Source organism: Oncorhynchus kisutch, linkage group LG1, assembly GCF_002021735.2.
Source record: "Oncorhynchus kisutch isolate 150728-3 linkage group LG1, Okis_V2, whole genome shotgun sequence".
NCBI lineage: Eukaryota > Metazoa > Chordata > Actinopteri > Salmoniformes > Salmonidae > Oncorhynchus > Oncorhynchus kisutch.
This window is the reverse complement of record NC_034174.2, coordinates 47748642-47771819: the sequence shown is the minus strand read 5'-3', so window position 1 is coordinate 47771819 and position 23178 is coordinate 47748642. Positions and strand designations below refer to the sequence as shown.

General features: G+C 42.0%; 1 protein-coding gene across 2 annotated transcripts in view; it reads left to right on the top strand.

Annotated features, from left to right (window-relative positions):
• Positions 1–10851, top strand: part of dcaf12 (DDB1 and CUL4 associated factor 12) — a 28645-nt gene extending 17794 nt beyond the window's left edge. The window contains exons 5-10 of one of the 2 annotated variants that reach the window (XM_020484972.2): positions 27–220; positions 334–399; positions 665–827; positions 5242–5253; positions 5843–6021; positions 7790–10851. In XM_020484972.2, coding sequence (XP_020340561.1) covers positions 27–220; positions 334–399; positions 665–827; positions 5242–5253; positions 5843–6021; positions 7790–7948 — 773 coding nt within the window. In that variant the 3' untranslated portion in view covers positions 7949–10851. The remainder of the gene's footprint in view (positions 1–26; positions 221–333; positions 400–664; positions 828–5241; positions 5254–5842; positions 6022–7789) is intronic. The other variant, XM_031825906.1, reaches the window with a different exon arrangement.
• The last annotated feature ends 12327 nt before the right edge of the window (positions 10852–23178 follow it).

Genomic DNA, 23178 nt, shown 5'->3' with positions numbered 1-23178 from the left:
ACCAATAATATGCTGCTACTCCCCAGGGTCCCGGGACGGTTCCATGGGACTGTGGGAGGTGTCTGAGGGGGTGCTGAGCCAGGCTATGAGACAGCAGGATGAGGAGGGGGTCCCTTGCTACTCTCATATCTCCCACCGTGCCCTGGAGGACATCCCCAAGGAATACACTAACCCGTACAACTGCAAAGTGAGGGCCCTGGCCTTCAACAACAACCACAAGGTCAGCCACACCACCCTCCTAGCCCTCAGAGACAAACCATTTCCTGTGTTCCCCAGTGCACATATGTGTTGTAATTGGGGATCTACATGCTAGCTCTTCTCACTTTTTCTCAGGAGCTTGGTGCAGTGTCCCTGGATGGCTATTTTCACCTTTGGAAGGCAGAGCAAAACTTGAGCAAGGTCGGTTTGAGTATCTCAGGGTCTGCTCTGCTTATCAATGTTTGCTTTGTTCTGTGACTGTACTTGCAGACTTTGAAGATTATGAAGACTTGTTTGGTGTCCTCATAAGTCAGTGTTGAACCCTACTGCATTTTGTTGAATGTCCTCACATACCACAAAAAAAACATGTTTCTGGTCAAGAAGATTTGTATGCATGTTTGTCCTTAGGGCTGGTCATATAGCTCAACAAGGCTGTCTAACAAGTCAATATATCTGTTGTCCATAGCTGCTGTCAACGAAGCTGCCTCACTGCAAAGAGAATGTATGTCTGGCGTATGGTCAGGACTGGTCGGTGTACGCAGTGGGCTCTCAGGCCCATGTGTCCTTCCTGGACCCCCGCCAGCCCACTCACAACATCAAATCAGTCAGTTCCCGGGAGAGAGGAAGCGGTGAGGAATTGACACCACACTACACTGTTTGATACTGACATACACACATACGCAAATGCACATACAAAGGGTGCATTAATGGATACAGTGCATTTGGAAAGTATTCAGACCCCTTGACTTTTTAAAGATTTATTCTAAAACGGATTAAATCGTTTTTCCCCCTAATCAATCTACACCCAATACCCCATAATGACAAAGCAAAAACTGTTTTTTAGAATTTATATATAAATAAATAAAAATGAAATCACATTTACATAAGTATTCAGACCCTTTACTCAGTATTTTGTTGAAGTACCTTTGGCAGCAGTTACAGCCTTAAGTCTTGAGTATGACGCTACAAGCTTGGCACACGTGTATTTGGGGAGTTTCTCTCATTCTTCTCTGTAGACACTCTCCAGAGATGTTCGATCGGGTTCAAGTCTGGACTCTGGCTGGGCCACTCGAGGACATTCAGAGACTTGTCCTGAAGCCACTCCTGCGTTGTCTTGGCTGTGTGCTCAGGGTTGTTGTCCTGTTGGAAGGTGAACCTTCGCCCCAGTCTGAGGTCCTGAGCTCTCTGGAGCAGGTTTTCATCAAGGATCTCTCTATACTTTGCTCTGTTCATCTTTCCCTCGATCCTGACTAGTCTCCCAGTCCATGCCACTGACAAACATCCCCACAGCATGATGCTGCCACTAGGGTTGCAAAGAGTCGGAAACTTTCCGGTAAATTTAAGCCCTGGAATTTGGGGAAGTTTGCTTAGAACCTTTTTTGTGGGATACACAAGGCAATTCTAGGTCTTGTGGCATATTTTGGTTAAACTATCCCCAATTCAATGGAATTGCAACCCTCTGCATGCACAGTGCATTCTTCCATCACATGTACAACTGATTCTCAAGATCTTGCACACTACTGCACTGTCTGAGCCAAGGACTACATGCTTTCTGGTAAGTTTTGATTACAATACTGGTTGGGGTGAATATATTTTATATGGTATACATTTTTGTTAACTAGTAAATTGTAGCCTACAGCAAAGTGTGTTTAAATCATTTCTAACTTGTTAACAATTTCTGCTAGTTAGTTTTTGCTACCATGTGGGTTTTATCTTGCTTGAGGCTTTTAACTGAGTGTTAATTGACCCGTTTCCATACACGTTTCATTTTAAAAACCATTTATCTTACAAATTAGTTGTTTAATACAACTGCTTAACTATTTATCTGAACATGGAATTGTATTTGTTGTTTTTTAAACTAAAATTTTTTATCTTTACAGGAAAATGCCACACACTATCTGATGTGTGGAGACATTTCACTGCAGCTAATGTATAAGGAAAGTACATTTGCAAATACTGTGCCAAATCATATGTGAAGAATGCAACAAAGATGCAGAATTATCTGGCCAAGTGCATAAAGTTCCCTCAGCACTCACAACAAGCAACCTCTGACAGAAGTCCCTCTACTTCTATTCGAGGTGAAAATGATGAACCAGACACCTTATCGATAGCAACAGCTCATGGTCCTCCTGGAATAAGTTTTTTTTTTTTTTTTTTACTCAATGGAGGAACAAAGAAATGCTGATGAATGTTTTGCTCAAGCTGTGTATGCAACTGGTTCACCTCTGATGCACACAGGCAATGTGTATTTGAAGAGATTTCTGAATGTTCTTCGCCAGCATACACCCCTCCAACCAGACATGCTTTTATCTACTAATTTGCTGTATGCAGAGTTCAAGTGAAGGTCAATCAAATCATAGACAAAGCTAACTGTATTGCAATCATCTCTGATTGGTGGTCGAATGTTCGTGGGCAAGGAATAATTAACTACATCTCCACCCCTCAAACAGCATTCTACAAGAGCACAAACACAAGGGACAACAGACACACCGGTCTCTACATTTCATATGAGCTGAAGGTGGTCATCAATGACCTTGGACCACAGAAGGTATTTGGTGACCAGACAATGCTGTGAACATGAAGGCGGCTTGGTCTAAAGTGGAGCAGTCCTGCCCTCACATCACACCCATTGGCTGTGCTGCTCATGCATTGAATCTGATCCTCAAGGCCATCATGGCACTGAAAACAATTGATACACTCTACAAGAGAGCCAAGGAAATGGTTAGGTATGTGAAGGGTTATCAAGTTATAGCAGCAATCTACCTCACCAAGCAAAGTGAGAAGAATAAGAGCATCACATTGAATCTGCCCAGCAACACCTTTTGGGGTGGTGATGTCATCATGTTTGACAGTCTCCTAGAGGGGAAGGAGTCGCTCCAAGAAATGACCATAGCACAGTCTGCCGATATGGACAGCCCCATCAAGAGGATCCTCCTGGATGATGTATTTTGGGAGAGAGTGGTAAGCAGCCTGAAACTCCTGAAACCTATAGCAGTAGCCATTGCACGGATTGAGGGAGACAATGCCATCCTGTCTGATGTTCAGACTATTCTTGCAGATGTAAGAGAAGAAACACGTACTGCCCTGCCCACTTCACTGTTGCTCCAAGCAGAGGAAACTGCAGTTCTGAAATACATCAAAAAGCGCGAAGCCTTCTGCCTGAAGCCCATACATGCCGCAGCGTACATGTTGGACCCCAAGTATGCTAGCAAGAGCATCCTGTCTGGAGCATCCTGTCTCGAGATCAACAAGGCCTATGGTGTCATCGCTACCGTGTCTCGCCATCTTGGCTTGGATGAGGGCAAGGTTCTTTGCAGTCTGCATCTCCATTCCAAGCAAGGGCTTTGGAATGGAGATGCAATATGGCAGTCGTGTCAACATATCTCATCAGTCACCTGGTGGAAGGGAATTTGTGGATCTGAGGCTCTTTCCCCTGTTGCCTCCGTCATCCTCCAAATCCCACCAACATCAGCCACCTCAGAGCGCAACTGGGCCTTGTTTGGGAACACACACACCTAAGCACACAACAGGCTAACCAGTACAAGGGTTAAAAAAAGTGGTGGCCATCCGGGCAAATTTGAGGCTTTTTGAGTCTGACATCGAGCCATCCTCAACAAGGTTGGAAAGTGACTGTGAAGATGAGGCCTCAGGGTCTGATGTTCAAGAAGTGGACATTGAGGAGGACCAGGGAGAAGACATGGAAGCCTGAGAGGAAGACAATCAAAACTTTAGTTTCTAGACTATCATTTTACAGATGTATGTTGAAAAATGTTTTTGGGGAGATGCGATGGATCATTGGATCATTCAATATTCCCTTTTGTTGTTCAGTGAAATCATCCCATGTGACGTGTCAACTCATTTAATTAAGGTTCAATTTGTTTTTTAAATTTTCTATTGGAAGGATTTAATCATTTGCGATTTTGTCTACTTATGATAAGGTAAAAGGTTTATGTTTCTGTCTCCATATGATATCGTAAATATGTCCAATGCAAAAAAACATTTATATTTAAATGGTATTAATATTTATTTGCATATTTTTCCGTTAATTCCCATATTCCTGTTAATTCCCATGGAAAGTTTCCACCTCTGAATATTCCCAAAATGTGCAACCCTAGCTGGCACCGTGCTTCACCGTAGGGAGGGTTGCCTGGTTTCCTCCAGACGTGATGCTTGGCATTCAGGCCAAAGAGTTCAATCTTGGTTTCGTCAGACCAAAGAATCAGAGTCCTTTAGGTGCCTTTAGGCAAACCAAGTGGGCTTTCATGTGCCTTTTACTGAGGAGTGGCTTCTGTCTGGCCACTCTTACCATAAAGCCCTGATTGATGGAATGCTGCAGAGATGGTTGTCCTTCTGGAAGGTTCTCCCATCTCCACAGAGGAGCTCTGGAGCTCTGTCAGAGTGACCATCGAGTTCTTGGTCACCTCCCTGATCAAGGCCCTTCTCCACCGATTGTTCAGTTTGGCCAGGCGGCCAGTTCTAGGAAGTCTTGGTTGTTCCAAACTTCCATTTAAGAATAATGGAGGCCACTGTGTTCTTGGGGACCTTCAATACTGCATAAATGTTTTGGTACCCGTCCCCAGATCTGTTCTTCGACACAATCCTGTCTCAGAGCTTTACGGAAAATGTATTCAACCTCGTGGCTTGGTTTTTGCTCTGACATGCACTGTCAACTGTGGGTCCGTACATACACAGGTGTGTGCCTTTTCTAAATTATGTCCAATCAATTGAATTTACCACAGGTGGACTCCAATCAAGTTGTAGAAACATCTCAAGGATGATCAATGGAAACAGGATGCACTTGAGCTCAATTTTGCTTCTCATAGCAAAGGGTCTGAATATATTTTCGCTTAGTCATTGTGGGGTATTGTGTGTAGATTGATGGGGGTGGGAATTTAATCAATTTTAAAATAAGGCTGTAACGTAACAAAATGTGGATTAAGGGAAGGAGTCGGACTACTTTCCCGAATGCACTGTATGTAAACACAATAGCATACAAATGTTCTGTCAACTTTCTTTAATTTTCATTTCATTTCATTTCTCCAGAGGCAACACGAGGTACTACAAACACATTCCACCAAGAAGCAAAACAAAACCCAAACATTCTCCAAGACCCGCCCTGCACTTATGCTGCCTTCAAGTGGTGTCGGAATTATGTGGAAATATGACTTTCCGACTCAGAAATGTCACTTGAATGGCCTTCCAAGTCGGGATTACGAGTGGGAAAGTCGGGAGAAAATTATGATACCGGAGTTAACGACTTGTGGCATTACTTCACTGACCTTTCACCTTTCAACCAAAGATAAAACTAAGCAATTTACATTATTGGTGCATTATTTCATTGTAAATAATGGAGATAGTTTGGTTGTATTGTAAACGTAAGAAAAGCTAGCTAAATTATTATTAGCCACGTTAGCCAGCTAGCTAAAATCTCATTGGTTGAAGGGTTCTTTTGACTTCAAAAGCACTTGAAAGCACTCATGTCGGGAAATACGAGATTCCGGGGAGCATTTGAATGCGGCATTACAAACAAGTGCAGAGGCAGTACTTTTGAACGGAAAGTTAGTGATAGCTTGTTTTTTTTTTACATTTATGAAGCTATTAAAAGCGAGGTTTAACTTGTCTGTGTGTTTGCTCTCCTTCCCAGGCATCCGCTCTGTGAGTTTCTATGAGCACATAGTGACAGTGGGCACGGGACAGGGCTCCCTGCTGTTCTATGATATTAGAGCCCAGAGGTTCTTGGAGGACCCTTCCAGCCCGGCCGGCGGGTTCCGGCAGCGCCCAGGAGAGGGCATTCTTAAACTCACCACAGGGAAGGGCTGGCTGGTACGCTTTATTTGTTATTCCACTTTGTAAAGTATACCCCTCTTAGCAGAACACGTCAAGTTGAAAGTTCCTATTACTATATTGAACAAAAATATAAACACAAAATATAAAGTGTTTGTCCCATGTTTCATGAGCTGAAATAAAAGATCCCAGAAATCTTCCATACGCACAAAAAGGTTATTTCTTTCAAATTTTGTACACAAATTTGTTTACATTCCTGTTTGTGAGCATTTCTCCTATGTCAAAATAATCCATCCACCTAACAGGTGTGGCATATCAAGAAGCTGATTAAACAGTATGAGCATTACACAGGTGCGCCTTGTGCTGGGGACAATAAAAGGCCACTCTAAAATGTGCAGTTTTGTCACACAACAAAATGCCACAGATTTGAGGGACCATGCAATTGGCACGCTGACTGCAGGAATGTCCACCAGAGATGTTGCCAGATAATTTAATGTTAATTTCTCTACCATAAGCCGCCTCCAACATCTGTTTAGAGAACTTGACAGTACAGACAATCGCAGGCCATGTAACCTCTTCATCGGGCTTCTTCACCTGCGGGATCGTCGCGGCCAGCCACCCGGACAGTTAAGGAAACTGTGGGTTTGCACCACACAAGATTTTTGCAGAAACCGTCTCAGGGAAGCTCATCTGTGTGCTCGTCGTCCTCAACACTGTCTTGACCTGACTGCAGTTCGGCGTTGTAACAGACTTGTGGACAAATCCTCACCTTTGGTGGCCACTGCCACGTTGGAGAAGTGTGCTCTTCATAGATGAATCCCGGTTTCAACTGTACCGGGCAAATGGCAGACGGCGTTGTGTGCGTGAACAGTTTGCTGATAAATTTGAACAGAGTTCCCCATGGTGGCGGTGGGGCTATGGTGTGGGCAAGCATAAGCTATGGACAATGAACACAACTGCATTTTATCAATGGAAATTTTAATGCACAGAGATATCGTGACGAGATCCCAAGGCCTATTGTCGTGCCATTCATCTGCCGCCATCACCTGATGTTTCAGCATGATAATGCACAGCCCCATGTCTCAAAGATCTGTACACAATTCCAGGAAGCTGAAAATGTCCCAGTTCTTCCATGGCCTGCATACTCACCTAACATGCCACCCATTGAGCAGGTTTGGGATGCTCTGGATCGATGTGTACGACAGCGTGTTCCAGTTCCCGCCAATATCCAGCAACTTCGCACAGCAATTGAAGAGGAGTGGGATGACATTCCACAGGCCACAGTCAACAGCCTGAAAGTAGATGTTGCGCTGGACAAGGCAAATGGTGGTCACCACATGTACTGACTGGTTTTCTGTGTTCTGTGACCAACAGATGCGTATTCCCAGCCATGTGATTACGGCCTAATGAATTTATTTGAATTGACGGATTTCTTTATATTGACATTAGCTCGTGTCTCCATAATGACATGGTATAGCATTTCTAGATTGAAACAACATATTTATGAACAGCTTATTTAAGATTTAAACAAAAAGAAGCTGTGGTTTTGGTGGAAAGCTGGGTTGAAAACTAAGATCTTCTGGTCAAACTTTGCAATAAACTTATACAGGATATATTTAAACATTCTGGAAGTAAACTGTTAAGTGACACCTCACCTCAGTGATTAGTGTGTCTTGGACCTGCCTTGACAAGATGCTGGCACAAAACGATAAGAATCATTTCTCCCTCAGTGTTCTCTTCCTCTGTTGTTCTGCCATCCTGTCACACCCTCCCTCCCTCACACCTGTTTCTCTCTCTCTTCCCCCAGAATCACGACGAGACATGGAGGAGCTACTTTTCGGACATTAACTCGTTCCCTAACGCTGTGTACACACACTGCTACGACGATTCTGGCACCAAGCTGTTTGTGGCCGGTGGACCGCTGTGCTCGGGCCTTCACGGCAACTACGCAGGACTCTGGAGCTAGCCTTCTCTCGTGTCTCGCCATCTCTCCTTACCCCACCCCAGTCCCCCTCTTTGCTCCTCCTTTTGGTGTTACACACACTGTCATCCCTTCAGTGTTGTCCCTCCCTCCCCTCACCAACATGTATCTCATCACCATCTCTTTGTTGCATCCCTCCATCCTCCCTTGCACTTTGTCCTGTCTTCTTTCAGTTCCCTATTCTCTGCTCCCCTTTTGTTTTATATATATATATATTGATGATTAACCAGTGATGTAGCGAGCTGGGAGGTCTGCCTCTGAGAAACTCAAATGAAAGTGTAATGTTTTATTACAATTTTCAACAGTCACATACTCCACGGATTGGACAGTTCTTTTTTTTTTTTTTTTCCCTAAGGAAAGTTGTTTCCTTTGCTTGACAGTTTCCTTGCGTGGACATTCGGGAGACTTTTCCCCTTCTCTCTCCCCCCCAAGAAATGGGGGGTATGATGAAAGAGGACAATAAGTTCTTAAGGATGGAACAAACAGGAGAATACTTACACTTTTCTAAGAAACTTAGAGAGGACATGCTCATTGGCTGGTACTGGGCCACCCTGTGCCATGGCAACTAAAGAGCCGTAGCGATGGAAAAACTATCCGATCAGACGTAAGGTGAGAAGAAGCAGTGGATGAGTACAACCAATCAGATAGCGCCGGCCACTTCTTTTTTTGACTGATGTGAAGGAGGGATGACTGTAGATTCTAAATGCCACAGGTGTTCTGCTCTGAATAATCATTATTATTATTATTATTATTATTATTTAGATTCTGACTGATTTGAAAAACTTTGTAGTTGTTATTAGCTTTATTATTTATTCCCCCCCCCCCCCCCCCTCATGATCACCCTTAGCTATGGTCTTAGGCAGGGGTATTCAACACCAGTCCCGTGCAGAACGCAGTGTCTTCTGGTTCTTCCCCCAGTTAGTGGTCTGGTCATGGCAGTGGTTGTCCAGGGATTCCCTTTGACTTTTGATAGGCCACGTGGTGTTGTTGGCCTTTTGCTGAGACATTCCCAATAGTAACGGGTCTGGGCCCGGTTTCCCCAATGTATCTTAAGGCTTGGTTCGTTGTTTGAACCTACGTAGGAGCATTGTTAAATGTCCGACCTGTTTCCCAAAACCGTCGTTACTGAAGTTTCACTGGAAAAGGGTAGTTATTTAACGACCACTCATAGAACAGCAAAGTGCGTCTTTTTAAATGTTTTTTTTACCCTTCCGCGTCACTTCTTTATACACAGCTCAACACAAAATCAAGATGTTTATCTGTCTTTCTGTTACCACTGATAACTTCAGAACGAATGTGACTACAAATACAAAGTTGCCAATGTCTTTGCAATTGTTACCAACAAGTGAAAGATATAAGATTCTTCAAACGAAAACCGAGATGTCTGAGTTAAATGATAAATATATTAGGCTACATATAGACCTATATATTGAAATACATTTCTTATCAATTGAGTTTAGCTATTTATATGCTTCTTTACATTTTCTGCCTCAATCGATTTAATGTGTAGTCTACATTAGCGCAATGATTTCAATAAGTATTTTATTTTTGGTATCTTTACCCCTTTTTCTCCCCCAATTTCATGATATCCAATTGGTAGTTAGTCTTGCCCCATCGCTGCAACTCTCACTACGGACTCGTGAGAGACTAAGGTCGAGAGCCATGCGTCCTCCGAAACACGACCCTGCCAAGCCGCACTGCTTCTTGACACACTGCTCACTTAACCCGGAAGCCAACCGCACCAATATGTCGGAGGAAACACCGTTCAGCTGACGACCGAAGTCGACAAGGAGTCGATGGAGTGCGATGGGACATGGAAATCCCGTCCGGCCTAACCCGGACAATGCTGGGCCAATTGTGCGCCACCTCATTGGTCTCCCGGTCACGGCCGGCTGTGACACAGCCTGGGATCAAACCCGGGTCTGTAGTGTTGCCTCAAGCACTGCGATGCAGTGCTTTAGACCACTGCACCACTTGGGAGGCCCATGATTTCAAATCTTGATTTAGTGCATTATAGGGTAAGCAGTAGAATAAGCCTCCTCAATGTTTGTAGCCATAGGTGATCTCTAATAGGAGCTCATCCATTGTCAGTATTGTGGAATAATTTGAATGGTATGATTTGAAAGGGAGAACGCTGATTATTTAGATCATATCCGTATCAACACATGCCTCAACGACGCACTTGGGGAATGTTATCTGCTTGGTGTTTTGGGAAACTCATGTTACATCTTTGGTTGTTTTGTAGGAAAGCTGCATCGTTAAAACATTATGTTCCATTGCTATTGGGAAACCTGGCCCTGGACAAGTGCATAAGGATTATGGGTTAGAGTTGATTACCTCTAGAGGCACCATCGTTTTTGTCAGTTGTTTCTATACTTTGTTTTTGTATGTATCAAGGGATGAATGTAGCTTCTCTTTTCCTTGTGTGAAGGACAGGGTAGATTTGAGTTAATTTGTTGCCTTTCTCTAGTCTTTCTGTGAAAGACTGTTGCATGCTGACATTATTTAGCTTTTTTACATGGAACTTTTCTTAAGTGTTCATGATCATGCGAGAACAAAAACGAGATCCCAATTATGACTATAAGTTGAACAAATAAATAACCATCACTTTTAAAGAGTGTTTGAGATATGTGTGTGTGAAATGCATAGGGTCAAATGCATACATTTTTATGTATATGTTTGAGGAGGTGTGTGGACTGACCTTGGCCTTTACTTTGGTGGTGACCTATTTTATACACACCTCGAATGTTTTTTTTTGTTTTTTTACAAATGACTAAACCTGAGGATATTGTATGAAATCAACAACAGCCAAAACACCATATTAAATCTTCAAAGAAAATAATGATACAAATAAAAAAGTATATTGATGTAACATTTATGTTATTTCATATGGCTGTTTGTGTGCTTTATTTGATGTGTGCAGCTTTGCATTTCTTTCATCACTCATTGCTGGTCATTGAGCGACGCATGCAGTAGGCCTACAGTTGCCAGAAGCGCAAATATAAATGCATTTGTCATTGCTTCATAAACAATAGGTGTAGACTAACAGTGAAATGTTAAATTACAGGCCCTTCCCAACAATTAAGAGAAATAATAACACAAGTAATAAATGCATGAGTAACAATGACTTTGCTATATACACAGGGTACCAGTACTGAGTTTGTGTGCAGGTGTGCAAAGTAATTAAGGTACACTGAACAAAAATGTTTCGGGGAGTCATACTGAGACCATGGTCTTATTTACAGATGAGCCCTAAATTACAGAAAGTACACAAGTTAAATACAAAATGCAAGCAGAGAGAAAAACTTGGTCATAATAAATAAATAAACATCAGTGAAGGTCCTCAAATCAGCTTTGTGAATTGCCCCAGACTTGCAGTGGTTCCCAAACTTTTTATAGTCCCGTACCCCTTCAAACATTTAGCCTCCAGCTGCGTACCCCCTCTAGCACCAGGGTCAGCGCACTCTCAAATGTTTTTTGCCATCATTGTAAGCCTGCCACACACACACACTATACGATACATTTATTAAACATAATGAGTGTGAGTTTTTGTCACAACCCGGCTCGTAGGAAGTGACAAAGAGGACTCTTATAGGACCAGGGCACAAATAATAATATAAATCATTTTGCTATTTATTTAGCCATCTTACATGCAAAACCTTATTTGTTCATCAACAATTGTGAATAACTCGGGTTAATGAGAAGGGTGTGCTTGAAAGGATGCACATAACTGCAATGTTGGGTTGTATTGGAGTCTTAAATCATTTAAATAATTTTCCACACAGTCTGTGCTTGTATTTAGTTTTCATGCTAGTGAGGGCCGTCAGCTATAGAGGTTCAAAAGTATCTTGATATGCAGTACCAGTAAAAAGTTTGGACACATTTACTGATTGCAGGGTTTTTCTTTATCTTTACTATTTTCTACATTGTAGAATAATAGTGAAGACATCAAAACTATGAAACAACAGCTTTGCACACTCTTGGCATTCTCCCAACCAGCTTGAGGAGGTAGTAACCTGGAATGCATTTCAATTAACAGGTGTACTTTGTGAAAAGTTCATTGTGGAATTTCTTTCCTTCTTAATCCGATTGAGCCGATCAGTTGTGTTGTGACAAGGTAGGGGTGGTATACAGAAGATAGCCCTATTTGGTAAAAGACCAAGTCCACGTTATGGCAAGAACAGCTCAAATAAGCATAGAGAAATGACAGTCCATCATTACTTTAAGACAAGAAGGTCAGTCAATGCAGAACATTTCAAGAACTTTTTAACTTTCTTCAAGTCCAGTCACCAAAACCATCAAGCGCTGTGTTGAAATTGGATCTCATGAGGATCGCCACAGGAAAGGAAGACCCAGAGTTAATTAGAGTTAACTGCAGCTCAGATTGGAGCCCACATAAATGTTTCATAGAGTTCAAGTAACAGACACATCTCAACATCAACTGTTCAGAGGAGACTGTGTGAAGCAGGCCTTCATGGTCAAATTGCTGCAATGAAACCACTACTAAAGGACACCAATAAAAATAGACTTGCTTGGGCCAAGATACATGAGCAATAGACATTAGACATGTGGAAGTTTGTCCTTTGTTCTGAGTCCAAATTTGAGATTTCTGGTTCCAACCGCTGTGTCTCTGTGAGATGCAGAGTAGGTGAACGTATTATCTCCGCATGTGTGGTTCCCACCGTGATGCATGTAGGAAAAGGTGTGGGGGTGCTTTACTGCTAACACTGTCAGTGATTTATTTAGAATTCAAGGCAGAATTAACCAGCATAGCTACCACAGCATTTTATCCCATATGGTTTGCGCTTAGTGGGACTATCATTTGTTTTTCAACAGGACAATGATCCAACACACCTCCAGGCAGACTAAGGCCTATTTGACCAAGAAGGAGAGTGATGGAGTGCTGCATTAGATGACCTGGCTTCAACCCAATTGAGATGGTTTGGGATGAGTTGGACCGCAGAGTGAAGAAAAAAGCAGCCAACAAGTGATTAGCATATGTGGGAACTCCTTCAAGACTGTTGGAAAAGCATTCCATGTGAAGCTGGTTGAGAGAATGCCAAGAGTGTGCAAAGCTTTAATCAATGCAAAGGGTGGCTACTTTGAAGAATCTCAAATATATTTGTTTAACACTTGTTTGGTCACTACATGATTCCATGTGTTATTTCATAGTTTTGATGTCTTCACTATTATTCTACAATGTAGAAAACAGTAAATATAAAGAAAAACCCTTGACTGGTACTTTTTGACTTGTACTATAGCTCCAGTATTTACTGAACAAAAATATAAACACAACATGCAACAATTGAAAAGATTTTACTGAGTTACAGTTCATTTAAGGAAATCAATCCATTGAAATATATTCATTTGGCCCAAATCTATGGATTTCACATGACTGGGCAGGGGTGCAGCCACGAGTGGACCCTGGAGGGCATATCCCACCCACTTGTGAGCTAGCCAATCAGAATGAATTACCCCCCTCCCACCTCAGACGATCCCGCAGGTGAAGAAGCCGGATGTGGAGATCCTGGGCTGGTGTGGTTAGACCTGCTCTGTGGTTGTGTGGCTGGTTGGATGCACTGCCAAATTCTCTAAAAAGATGTTTGAGGCAGCATATGGTAGAGAAATTAACATTCAGTTCAAAGCAACTGTGGACATTCCTGCAGTCAGCATGCCAATTCCACACTCCCTCAAAACTTGAGACATCTTTGGAGTGGCCTTTTATTATCCCCAATACAAGGTGCACCTGTGTAATGATCATGCTGTTTAATCATCTTCATTATATGCCACACCTGTCAGGTGGATGGATTATCTTGGCAAATGTGAAATGCTCACTAACAGGGATGTAAACAAATTTGTGCACAAAAATGTGAGAGGAATAAGCTTTTTGTCTGTATGAAAAATTTCTGGGATTTTTTATTTCAGATCATGAAACATGTTGTATTTATGTTTTTGTTCAGTGTAGATACAATGCCTTCAGAAAGTATTCACACTTCTTTACATTTTCCACATTTTGTTGTGTTATATATAGCCTGAATTGAAAATGGATTAAATTGAGATTTTGTGTCACAGATTTTATTTTTTTATTAATTTAAAATGAAAAGCTGAAATGTCTTGAGTCAATAAGTATTCAATCCATTTGTTATGGCAAGCCTAAGTAAGTTCGGGAATAAAACATTTGCTTAAGTCACAATAAGTTGCATGGACTGTGTTTAACATGATTTTTGAATGACTACCTCATCTCTGTACCCTACACCCAAATCAAATCAAATTTTATTGGTCACGTACAGATGGTTAGCAGATGTTATTGCGAGTGTATCGAAATGCTTATTTATACACATAGAATTATCTGTAAGGCCTCTTGGTCGAGCAGTGAATTTCAAACACAGATTCAACCACAGGGAGGTTTTCAAATGCCAAATGCCAAATTCACCTTTCAGCAGGACAATAACCTAAAACACCAGGCAAAATATACACTGGAGTTGCTAACCAAGATGACATTGAATTATAATTTTGTCTTGAAAATCTATGGCAAAACTTGAAAATGGCTGTCTAGCAATGATCAACAACGACCTTGACAGAGTTTGAATAATTTTAGAAAGAATAATGTGCAAATATTGAACAATCCAGGTGTGGATAGCTCTTAGAGACTTATCCAGGAAGACTCACAGCTTTAATCGCTGCCAAAGGTGATTCTATCATGTGTTGACTCAGGGGTGTGAATACTTATGTAAATTAGATTTTCAATACATTTGCAAAAATTTTGAAAAACATGTTTTCACGTTACTATCATGGAATATTGTGTGAGATGAGTCAGAAAAAAAATTATTTAATACATTTTGAATTCAGGCTCTAACACAACAAAATGTGGAATAAATCAAGGGGTATACTTTCTGAAGGCACTATATGTACAGTGCCTTGCGAAAGTATTCGGCCCCCTTAAGTTAATACTTTGTAGCGCCACCTTTTGCTGCGATTACAGCTGTAAGTCGCTTGGGGTATGTCTCTATCAGTTTTGCACATCGAGAGACTGACATTTTTTCCCATTCCTCCTTGCAAAACAGCTCGAGCTCAGTGAGGTTGGATGGAGAGCATTTGTGAACAGCAGTTTTCAGTTCTTTCCACAGATTCTCGATTGGATTCAGGTCTGGACTTTGACTTGGCCATTCTAACACCTGGATATGTTTATTTTTGAACCATTCCATTGTAGATTTTGCTTTATGTTTTGGATCATTGTCTTGTTGGAAGACAAATCTCTGTCCCAGTCTCAGGTCTTTTGCAGACTCCATCAGGTTTTCTTCCAGAATGGTCCTGTATTTGGCTCCATCCATCTTCCCATCAATTTTAACCATCTTCCCTGTCCCTGCTGAAGAAAAGCAGGCCCTGACCAGAGCACCTTCTTCCACATGTTTGGTGTGTCTCCCAGGTGGCTTGTGGCAAACTTTAAACGACACTTTTTATGGATATCTTTAAGAAATGGCTTTCTTCTTGCCACTCTTCCATAAAGGCCAGATTTGTGCAATATACGACTGATTGTTGTCCTATGGACAGAGTCTCCCACCTCAGCTGTAGATCTCTGCAGTTCATCCAGAGTGATCATGGGCCTCTTGGCTGCATCTCTGATCAGTCTTCTCCTTGTATGAACTGAAAGTTTAGAGGGACGGCCAGGTCTTGGTAGATTTGCAGTGGTCTGATACTCCTTCCATTTCAATATTATCGCTTGCACAGTGCTCCTTGGGATGTTTAAAGCTTGGGAAATCTTTTTGTATCCAAATCCGGCTTTAAACTTCTTCACAACAGTATCTCGGACCTGCCTGGTGTGTTCCTTGTTCTTCATGATGCTCTCTGCGCTTTTAACGGACCTCTGAGACTATCACAGTGCAGGTGCATTTATACGGAGACTTGATTACACACAGGTGGATTGTATTTATCATCATTAGTCATTTAGGTCAACATTGGATCATTCAGAGATCCTCACTGAACTTCTGGAGAGAGTTTGCTGCACTGAATGTAAAGGGGCTGAATAATTTTGCACGCCCAATTTTTCAGTTTTTGATTTGTTAAAAAAGTTTGAAATATCCAATAAATGTCGTTCCACTTCATGATTGTGTCCCACTTGTTGTTGATTCTTCACAAAAAAAATACAGTTTTATATCTTTATGTTTGAAGCCTGAAATGTGGCAAAAGGTCGCAAAGTTCAAGGGGGCCGAATACTTTCGCAAGGCACTGTACATGTAAAGTGACTAGGCAAGAGAATAGATAATAAACAGTAGCGTATGTGATGAGTCAAAAGAGTTAGTGCAAAAAAGTTGAGATGCAGATAGTTAAATCGTTAACCAATAGTTTACCCGGACTAACTATTTAGCAGTCATAGGGCTTGGGGGTGAAAGCTGTTCAGGGTCCTGTTGGTTCCAGACTTGGTGCATTGGTACAGCTTGCCATGGGGTAGCAGAGAAAACAGTCTATGACTTGGGAGGCTGGAGTCTTTGACCATTTTTATGGCCTTCCTCTGACACAGCCTAATATACATGTCCTGGAATGGCAGGGAGCTCGGCCCCAGTGATATACAGTGCCTTCTGAAAGAATTCAGACCCCTTGACTTTTTTCACATTTCTTTAGGTTCCAACCTTACTCTAAAATTGGTTAAATTGTTTTTTTTTCTTCCTCATCAAGCTACACACAATACCCCATAATGACAAAGTAAAAAACAGGTTTTTTGAAATGTTTGCAAATGTATATAAATTAAAAAAACTTAAATATGCATAACTATTCAGACACTTTACTCAGTACTTTGTTGAAGCACCTTTGACAGCAATTACAGCGTCAAATCTTCTTGGGTATGACACTATAAGCTGGCACACCTGTATTTGGGAAGTTTCTTCCATTTTTCTCTGCAGATTCTCTCAAGCTCTGTCAGGTTGGATGCAGAACGTTACTGCACAGCTATTTTCAGATCTCTCCAGAGATGTTTGATTGAGGTCAAGTCTGGGCTCTGGTTGGGCCACTCAACGACATTCAGAGACTTGTCCCGAAGCCACTCCTGCGTTGTCTTGCCTGTGTGCTTAGGGTCGTTGTCCTGTTGGAAAGTGAACCTTTGCCTGAGTCTGAGGTCCTGAGTGCTCTGGAGCAGGTTTTCATCAAGGATCTCTCTGTACTAGACTCCGTTCATCTTTCTCTTGAGTTGAATCTTGGTTTCATCAGGTCTGAGAGCCTTTAGGTGCCTTTTGGCAAACTCCAAGCGGGCTGTCATGTGCCTTTTACTGAGGAGTGGCTTCCATCTGGCCAGTCTCCCATAAAGACCTGATTGGTGGAGTGCTGCAGAGATGGTTGTCCTTATGGATGTTTCTCCCATCTCCACAGAGGAACTCTGGGGATCTGTCAGAGTGACCATCGTGTTGTTGGTCACCTCCCTGACCAAGGCCCTTCTCCCCCGATTGCTCAGTTTGGCCAGGCAGCCAGCTCTAGGAAGAGTCTTGGTAGTTCCAAACTTCTTCCATTTAAGAATGATGGAGGCCACTGTGTTCTTGGGGACCTTCAATGCTGCAGAAATGTTTTGGTACCCTTCCTCAGATGTCAGCCTCGACACAATCCTGTCTCGGAGCTCTACGGACAATTGCTTCGACCACATGGCTTGGTTTTTGCTCTGACATGTACTGTCAACTGTGGGACCTTATATAGACAGGTGTCTGCCTTTCCAAATTATATCCAATCAATTGAATTTACCACAGGTGGACTCCAATCAAGTTGTAGAAACATCTCAAGGATGATCAATGGAAACAGGGTGCACCTGAGCTCAATTTCAAGTCTCATAGCAAAGGGTCTGAATACTTATGTAAATAAGTGTTGTTATAAATTGGCAGAAGAAATTCAAACCCCGTTTTCACTTTTTCATTAAGGGGTGTTGTGTGTAAATTGCTGAGGATTTAAAAAATGTCATACATTGTAGAATAAGGCTGTAACGTAGCAAAATGTGGAAAAAGTCAAGGGATCTGAATACTTTCCGAATGCATTGTACTTTACACACTTCCCTCTGTAACGCCTTGCAGTCTGATGCCAAACAGTTTCCATACCAAGCGGTGATGCAGCAAGTCGAGAGGCTTTCAAGGGTGCAGCTGTATAATTTTTTGAGGATCTGAGGGCCCATGACAAATCTTTTCAGCCTCCTGAGGGGGAAGAGGCGTTGTTGTGCCCTTTTCACAACAGTATTGATGTGTGTGGACTATTGATGTGTGTGGACCATGATCATTCCTTAGTGATGTGGACACCGAGGCTCTCGCCCCGCTCCACTACAGCCCCATCGATGTGGAGGGGGCCGTGCTCATCCCTTCCTTTCCTGTAGTCCACGATCAGCTCCTTTGTCTTGCTGACGTTGAGGGAGAGCTTGTTCTGCTAGGTCACTGACCTCCCTATAGGCTATCTCATCATTGTCGGTGTTCAGGCCAACCACCGCTGTGTCGTCAGCAAACTTAATGATGGTGTTTGAGTTGTGCGTGGCTACGCAGAAGGGGCTCCCGTGTTGAGGGTCAGCATGGCGGATGTGTTGTTGCCTACCCTCTCAACTTGGGGTCGGACCGTCCAGGATCCAGTTGCAGAGGGAGATGTTCAGTACCAGGGTCCTGAGCTTAGTGATGACCTTGGAGGGCACTGTAGTGTTGAATGCTGAGCTATTAGTCAATAAACAACATTCTCACATAGGTGTTTCTGTTTTCCAGGTGGGAGAAGGCAGGGTGGAGTGCAATAGAGATTGCTTCATATGTGGATCTGTTGGGGCAGTATGCGAATTGGAGTGGATCCAGTGTGTCTGGGATGATGGTGTTGATGTGAGCCATGACCAGCTTTTCAAAGCATTTCATGGCTACAGATGTAAGTGCTATGGGCAAAAGTAATTTAGACAGGTTACCTTGGTGTTCTTGGGCACAGGGACTAAGGTGATCTGCTTGAAACATGTAGGTATTACAGACTGCGTCAGGTAGAGGTTGAAAATGTCAGTAAAGAAACTTCACAGTTGTCCGGAACAGCTGGTGCTCTCATTCATGGGTTAGTATTGCTTGCCTCGAAACGAGCATAAAAGGAATTTATGCTGTCTGGTAGGCTTGTGTAACTGGGCAGCTTGCGGCTTGGTTTCCCTTTGAAAGCCGTGATAATTTGCAAGCGCTGCCACATCCGACGAGCGCCACAGTCGGAGTAGTAGCATTCAATGTTAGTCCTGTATTGGCATTGTGACTCTTTGATGGCTCGGTTCTGGTTGGGATATTGTGATGACCCTCCCACTCGGGCTGCCAAATTCTTTCTCTCTGCTCTTGTTTCCCTTAATAGGATGTCGGTGGGCGGAGCTGTGAGGGTTGTCAGCGAAATGGGACACACCTGGGCTTGGGTGTGTCCTGGGGATAAACACACCTTTCCCCCATACATCAAGGAGACTCTCTCCATGCAGATACACTGTTGTTTTTGGTTGCGCACCAGCTGTTGTTAACAAAGAGACACACACCTCCCCCATTAACCTTACCCAAATCTGCCATTTGGTATTGACAATGCATAGAAAAACCATCTAGAAGTAAATATTATCCATGTTCTTGTTCAGCCACGACTCCGAGAAAAATAGAATATTACAGTTCATCAGGTCCCGTTAATAGGATAGTCAAGAACTAAGCTCGTCCAGTTTGTTCTCTAGTGATTGTACGTTCGCCAATAGAACGGAGGGTAGAGGGTGTTTATTTACTCGCCAACGTAGTATGTCTTTTTGTCAGGCAGCCCTCTTGTTTGCCTCTCATGCACCGTCTCTTCCTCTTTCAAGTCCCGGAATTAGGGCCTGGTCTGGAATAAGCAGTACATCCACAGCTGCCGAATTTAGGTTAGTGATCGCTGTTCGGATGTCCGAAAGCTGTTTCCTGTCATAGGAAATGATGGCGGAAATATTATTTACAAGAAAAGTTAAGGTCAGCATAAAAATACACACAAAATAGCATAATTGGCCAGGAGCCCGTAAAACGGTTGCTATCTACTGCAGCTCTGTCTTCATACCAAAATGGCTGCTGTGGCTACTGCTAGCTAGCATGAGGATGAAAATGGCAGATTTCATAGAAAACTGGTAGTATTTCAATCTTCTTGATGTATAAGTGTGGATAAAGGTAAAATTTGGAGTACAATGGCATATCCCATCACTGCATTGAGGTATGTTTTCCGACCTATATCTTGCATTAGCTCCACAATGTCTTTGATGTAACCTACCCATTCGTAGAAGCCAACTGCTTAAGCGCCTATTGACTGTAGTATCTTCTTTAAGGGGGTGCTCTTTCGTTAAGATTCCTGACACTCGGTCTCAACGTTAACACGCATCGCTTGCGCTACTGTTTTGGAAACATAAGGAGCATATCTTTCACATTAGCGAGGAAAGATTTACTTCAATAAAAATATACACTTGCTGTAGCATTTGTAGCACAATGGGTCCTGTATCCACACAAAATGTTTTAGAAAAGACATATGACAATGGAATGTAAGAGGAAGAATTTAATAGCATTCTCCAAGATATACATGCTCAGACTACAACAAAAAGAGGTCTTGAGGAACCTCTTAAATGGCTAAAGTGTCTGTGCAATCTTGCTAACTGGCTACTGCAACAGTGCATGTTTTGGGCTTTTTGGCCCATTAATGGAAAAGGTGAGCACATGTTATATAGAGGAATGTACATCAGACATGATTTATGACAACATTTCTATATGCCATGAAATTAAACATATTTCAAATCAAATCAAATTGTATTTGTCACATGCATCGAATACAACACATTACAAGCCCTTAAATAACAATGTTTTAAGAAAAATACCACAAAAAAAATAAAAAAAATAAAAGTAACAAATAATTAAAGAGCCGCAGTAAAAGAGAAGTATCTTAAAGTAGACAGGAAATCAGATCCATATTACTGCACAAACTTTCCATCTACACGTCACTGCCGGATGATTGCATTACAATCAAAGGTGATTTTGTGCAATTACTAATCAGCTTCAACCTGGAGAACAACACGGTCCTTGGAGTGTCTGCTGCTGCCGTTCATGGTGACATGACAAAGGACACTGCACAGAGTAAGATCCAACAATACATCTGTATCGATCTATCTATCGATCACATCTACTTGTTTTGTCTATTCTTTGGGCAGGAATTCCTGATGGTCCGGTGCAGCTGATCTTTATCTCTCCTGAAAGCCTGTTCATCGACCAGTGGTGGTCCTGGCTGAGGACCATCAAGGACAGGATATGCCTCCTGGCCGTGGACAAGGTGCACTGCATGACATTTAGAGTAAAAAAATAAATAAACGTATTGATGTCATTTGTCTCTTGCAAGCACATCATGCAACTCAAGTACATACAGTAACCGTAAACACTTAACACATTCTTTGACACCATAATTCCCACCCCTGCAGAGAACTATACCTAAGCATGTGACATCTTTCAATAACATAAAATTCTTTATTACTATTAATGCAATGGGTTTCACCAAAGTAACTCTGGTTTCAGATAAACCGTAATACTGTATGTACGCACACAAACATAAAAAGGAGAGCCCAACAGCTAAATCATACATCACACTTAAAAACAACATTGGAGAGATGTAATTGTTAAACAATTTAACTGCATCACAGGGGCGAATCCTTAAGGGAGACATATTTGAAGGTGCCTGCCGTCAGGGTCATCTTAATAGCTTGTTGCCCAATTCTGATGCTCACTGTCACAGCCACAGAGGCAATGGTGGATGACATGATAGAGAAGATTAATCTCCTCGTGTAGTCTGGCTGGATTGTCTCGGTTCTTTCCAACAGGTAATAATCTATGCGTTTACAATTTCCATGAAGAAATGCAATGGCAATATAAGGAATGCAGTTGTTTAATTGAATGATCATCTCTACAAAGTGTTCCTACACATAGCCAAAGTCCAGTTTGTAACATGCTCCTTAAAATCTGTGTTTTTATTCGATATTATTACATTTGGTGGAGGATGTACAGGAGTGGCAGATGGCCATATACGCTTCCTCTCACATGGCACCGTTTTACTGTGTAGGAGTGCGAGGCACTCAGGACAAATGAATGTCCCATGGGTAGGGGACACATTTGGAAAAACTAGTTTAGCAGTCCAGGGACTGGCTACTGAACCAAGACTGCACCTTTTAAAAAGCCTATGTTTCTTCTCAAATTCTCTGCTTCGGTTGCAGCAATTATTTGAGGAAGACATTGAAGAACACAAAAATACGTATACAACAAGAAATGAAAACACGTGTAAATAAATAGAAATTAGAAAATATGTTATGAGAAAAACCAGAAAAATACTATAATAAATTACGATATCAGTTTGAGTTTGGTCTAGGATGCTATAGGGATGCTAGGATACTCTAATATGCACTAGAATTTAGTAGGGACAGGTGCTGCATTTTCTTTCGCCTTTTGTACAGAGTGGTCCAACGTGATGATGTCATTGGAGAAGTTTGCTTCACAAATATCTGGAGGCACCAGGTAGGCACACACGTACTGCCATGTGGATCTGTGCAAAAAGCACAGTAAGTGTAGATTTTTTTATTTTAAAGATTATTTCTCGCTGATATTAAAGATAAAGGGCATGGGTGACCAAGAAAAATGAATTGGTACAATTTAAGGCCAAGTGGCAAACAATAATGCAGGCGCTAGGGATAGGGGTATGAGCATGCAGATCTGGGCAGATTAGATTATTTTTATTTTTTGTGTGTCTGTAAGTTGTTGTTCGTATGTATACGTTTGTATCTGGAGTGAAACCTTTTTTTAAGATAAGGGGCATATCAGCATATGTTTTGAAAATGGATGTTTGAAATTGATGATTATTGACGTTTCTAAACATTAAAACACAGTGTCGGAATTGTAGTTCACATGAAGCCAATAGTGGGTGAATGTAAGGGCTGAAAACCCTACAAACAGAGAAGGGTTTTCAAGAGATAAATAAAACCATGATTGCGTTCAAACCCCAGTGCAGCTCAGTGTAAACAAGCATAATGATAGGGTCTGTATCTTCTGGTAAGTCCTACAGTACATTATGAAGTTCAATTAATTGTACAGACAGGGTTTCTGTCACGAGCTGCATAAGCTAATAAGTGTTACTGACCAATTATTCCAAGTGTACATAGGTGGCTCTGGCTATAAAAAAAATAATTTTTGTATCAAAGACTGTCGAATCGATCGCTTGTTGTGAATGTCAAT